The sequence below is a fragment of the Camelina sativa genome, chromosome 4 (assembly GCF_000633955.1).
Source record: "Camelina sativa cultivar DH55 chromosome 4, Cs, whole genome shotgun sequence".
Taxonomy (NCBI): Eukaryota; Viridiplantae; Streptophyta; class Magnoliopsida; order Brassicales; family Brassicaceae; genus Camelina; species Camelina sativa.
The window spans coordinates 24,782,718-24,786,840 of NC_025688.1; the positions used below are offsets into that span (position 1 = coordinate 24,782,718).

At 39.2% G+C, this 4,123-nt stretch overlaps 2 protein-coding genes across 3 annotated transcripts in view; one reads left to right on the forward strand and one right to left on the reverse strand.

Annotated features, from left to right (window-relative positions):
• On the reverse strand, positions 25-1,047 carry LOC109132549 (putative F-box protein At5g41510). Its single transcript, XM_019244223.1, has one exon. The coding sequence runs from the start codon at positions 1,045-1,047 to the stop codon at positions 25-27; it is 1,023 nt and encodes a 340-aa protein (XP_019099768.1).
• The window catches only part of LOC104782281 (pentatricopeptide repeat-containing protein At2g38420, mitochondrial-like), an 8,169-nt gene continuing 5,277 nt past the window's right edge, over positions 1,232-4,123 (forward strand). The window contains exon 1 of one of the 2 annotated variants that reach the window (XM_010507162.1): positions 1,232-2,771. In XM_010507162.1, coding sequence (XP_010505464.1) covers positions 1,232-2,602 — 1,371 coding nt within the window. In that variant the 3' untranslated portion in view covers positions 2,603-2,771. Of the gene's footprint in view, positions 2,772-4,123 lie in introns of those variants that run through there. The other variant, XM_010507163.2, reaches the window with a different exon arrangement.

Sequence of the window (4,123 nt, forward strand, 5' to 3'; positions counted from 1 at the left end):
ACAGGTAATCCAGGATCCAATTTTTTAAAAGTCTCCAGCCTCTCCAATGATGTCAATAAAAGTTTTGGGATAGTCATGGTGTCTACCAACACACAGGAAGACTTTCTTCTCCTCTTCAATGAAGAAACAGTCTGGAAAATTTATCCTAGGCCCCGTATGAATTCTCAAGAACTTGCTCCACGACACCATCTCGGCTTTAATCGTAGTTGTAATCCATATCTCAAACTCAGAAGCATATTCATACAAAAATAAAGCTGCAATCTTCTCTTCTTTAACACAAGATAAATTCACATGTTCATATTCACGATCCCTAACGCAAGATGGCAGAGCCAGAAGCGGCCCAAATCTCTCTCTTGTAAAATCAAAACAAATTATGTGATCATTGCCACCTTCTGAGCAGCTCCTTTCTGACGCACACCAGTAGCTGTTTCCCTTAAGAGAAACGCTACTTCTTGAACAGTATATTCTCCAGTGTGGAGCGACTTCAAGAGTTGTCCATAAACCAGTATCAAAATCGTAGATTTCATACAAAAGAAATTGTTCTTCGGGCGCTCTATGAAAAAAATCTACAAACCACAATAATTTAAGGCTCCGACAAGATTCTTTATCCTCGTATCCGAGAGAATAATTGAACATGTCATCTCCTTGTGGACAATGAGTATATTTGAGTTTGATCCACCTTGTTTGGCCCCAATACGGATTCCAAACCACAATCCTTGTAACGTCTTTCAAGATGCATAACAATAAACCCTCATAGTGATAGACTCTATATATGTTGATGTGATTGCAAAGGAACCTAAGTCTACCTCTCTGCTCTATAGATGGATCAACGCCGTCGAAGAATCCGCTCATTAGATAAAGTTTGTGACGCATCACCGCGATCATCATAGTCTCCCCTTCTCTTGTTGGTCGTCTTGTTACTTTACCGATCTCACTTTTGGATAAATCATTCCAACTTTTGCAAGTTAATCTCACAGATTTCATGGGAAGCCTAGATATAATCTCTTTTATCAAATCCATTGGAAGATCGGAGATCATCGTCGTCATTGTTTCGACCTTCAAATCGAAACCTTTTTTTTTTTTTCCTTTTCCTCTGATTTCTTGTGGCCAAAGGGAAAGTCTAATTAAAAAAAAAAAAAACCTAAATGAAGCTGGGCCAATCGTGGGCTTTCCATGGGCTTTAAATATATAACATCATGTCTTCTTCTTCTTCTTCTTCCAGTTTTTTACAATGGCAAGATCATCATCATGGCATCGAATGTCCAATTTCTTGAGAAAATATCGAAAATTTCCTCATTCCTCCTTCAAAACCAAATGGAACGAGAATCTCAAGCAGAAATACGCAATGGAAGAGCTAAAAAGCAGTCTAATCTCAGATTCAGAGGACGGTGTCGGTGGTTGTGTTATACGAACACTCGTAAGCTCATTCAGACTCCATAACTGTGAGCCCACGCCTCAAGCTTACAGATTTGTTATCAAAACCTTAGCTAAAACCTCTCAGCTTGACAACATCGCATCTGTTCTCAATCATCTTGAAGTCTCTGAGAAGTTCGATACACCTGAATCCATTTTCAGAGATGTCATCTCTGCTTATGGTTTCTCCGGTAAGATCGAAGAAGCGGTCGATGTTTTCTTCAAGATCCCTAATTTCAGGTGTGTGCCTTCTGCTTACACGCTCAATGCTTTGCTTTTGGTTCTTGTGAGGAAAAGAGAGAGTCTTGGATTGGTTCCTGAGGTTTTGGTGAAAGCTAGTAAGATGGGTGTGAGGTTAGAGGAATCTAGTTTGAGGATTTTGATTGATGCTCTCTGTGGAATCGGTGAGGTAGATTGTGCTACTGAGCTAGTGAGGTACATGAGTGTTGATTGTGTTATTGTTGATCCGAGGTTATACTCTCGGCTGCTTAGTTCTGTATGTAAACACAAGGATTCGTCTTGTTTCGATGTTCTTGGATACTTGGAAGATTTGAGAAAGACTCGGTTTTTACCAAGTTTGCGGGATTATACAGTCGTTATGAGGTTCTTGGTTGAAGGAGGAAGAGGTAAAGAAGTTGTGAGTGTGCTGAATCAGATGAAATGTGACAGAATCGAGCCTGATATTGTTTGTTATACAGTCCTGTTGCAAGGTGTGATTGCGGATGAGGAGTATTCGAAAGCAGACAAGTTTTTTGATGAGTTGCTCTTGTTGGGTTTAGCTCCTGATATTTATACCTATAATGTGTATATTACTGGCTTATGCAAGCAGAACGATGTTGAAGGCGCGTTAAAGATGATGTATTCGATGAACAAGCTTGGTTCTGAGCCTAATGTAATTACTTACAATATATTGATTAAGGGATTGGTTAAGGCCGGGGATCTGAGTCGAGCTAAGACTCTATGGAAAGAGATGGAGACAAATGGAGTTAACCGGAACAGCCACACGTATGATATTATGATTAGCGCATTTATAGAGGTAGACGATGTTGTTTCTGCTCAAGGTTTTTTGGAGGAAGCGGTTAACATGAACGTGTTTGTCAAGTGTTCAAGAACTGAGGAAGTCATTAGCAGGTTATGTGACAAAGGCTTGATGGATAAAGCAGTTGAACTTTTAGCACACATGGTGTAAGGGCTATGGATCAACTCTAAATTAGTTTGTAAAATTTGATGGTATTTGGTCTTATGGATGATTGTGTTAGAACTTGAGAAAAGGGAAATTAGTTTGTTTGTGCAATGATTTGAGAAGAGTTCAAAACTACATGTTCGAAGCAAAAGAGAAATCTTACAAATGTTATTTATCTCAAATACTGGAACTAGATTTGTTCTTTGCACTAAACAAATTTGACTCATTCATCCAACTTGACTGTGTATATTGTCCTGCTTAGATTACGATTAGACCTTTAAGTAAAAGAAAGCCAGTACGCATTGAGTCATTTTGTTTAAGCCAAAGGAAGCTTCAATAGATGCATTGAGTCGTTTAGATGCCAAGTTCACATACATGAAACTTGACAACCCAAAACATTATCGTACCAACACACAGCAGAAAGTAAGAGAGAAACCCAATAAAACGAACCAACACACATTAGAAAGTAAAATCATATGGTTCTTCTTTATCATGTAAAATAGGCATCGCACTGCAAGACGTCCCATATAGATCCCAAGAGTACCACGAAGCGTTACCAAAGCACAACTTTTCTCAGTGTTCTGCTCCTGCAGACGGCAAGTGTAATCATTATAAGCCTTTAACTCCCAAAAGACCTCCAAAAAATACAGGAGCGCTATAATTTTACCTGTAACTTAAGAGTTTAGGTCTTTAAGTATCAGGGTAACCTACCTCTTGATTTCCCCTCTCCTTTTGTGCCTCGTCCTAATAATATCTAAATTCCTGCTTCATTAGCTTTTCAATTTCAGCAAGTCTCAACATGTTTTGATCAAATAGACGCTTTTCTAAACTACTTTGTTATATCCTTTTGCCTCGTGCCAGTTTCTTGATCTGGACCAAACTTGGAACATAAGAGCACACATTATCTAGCCAACTGTTTTTGTATGCAGGTACTCCGAGATCAAAATCTTTTGAGTATCCAGCCTCTCCAATGATCTTAATAAATGGTTTGGGACATTCTCCAGGCTCAGAGTCATAGCCATAGTATCTACCAACACACATGAAGCCTTTCTTCTCCTCGTCAATGAAGAAACAGTCTGGAGAATTTATCCCAAGCTCCGAATCAATTCGCAAGAACTTGCTCCACGACACCGTTTCGGCCTCGATCTTAGTTGTAATCCATATCTCAAACTCAAAATCATAGTGGTGGTAAAATAAAGCTGCAATCTTCTCTTCTTTAACACAAGATAAATGTACATATGCATATTGACGATCCCTAACGCATGATGGCAGAGGCAGAAGCGGCCCAAATCTTTCTTTTGTAAAATCAAAACAGATTATGCGATCCTTGCAACCTTCTGAGCTCCTTTCTGTAGCACACCAGTAACTGTTTCCCTTAAGAGAAACGCTACTGCTTGAACAATATATTCCCCAGTGTGGAGCGACGTCAAGGGTTGTCCACAAACCAGAATCAAAATCGTACATCTCGTACCAAAAAAATTTCTCTTCGGGATCTCTGTAGTGAAAATAATCTACAAACCTCAACAA

Bases quoted from the DNA above. Each gene is read 5' to 3' on its own strand.
- LOC109132549 (XM_019244223.1), bottom strand. From the start codon at position 1,047: ATGACGACGATGATCTCCGATCTTCCAATGGATTTGATAAAAGAGATT.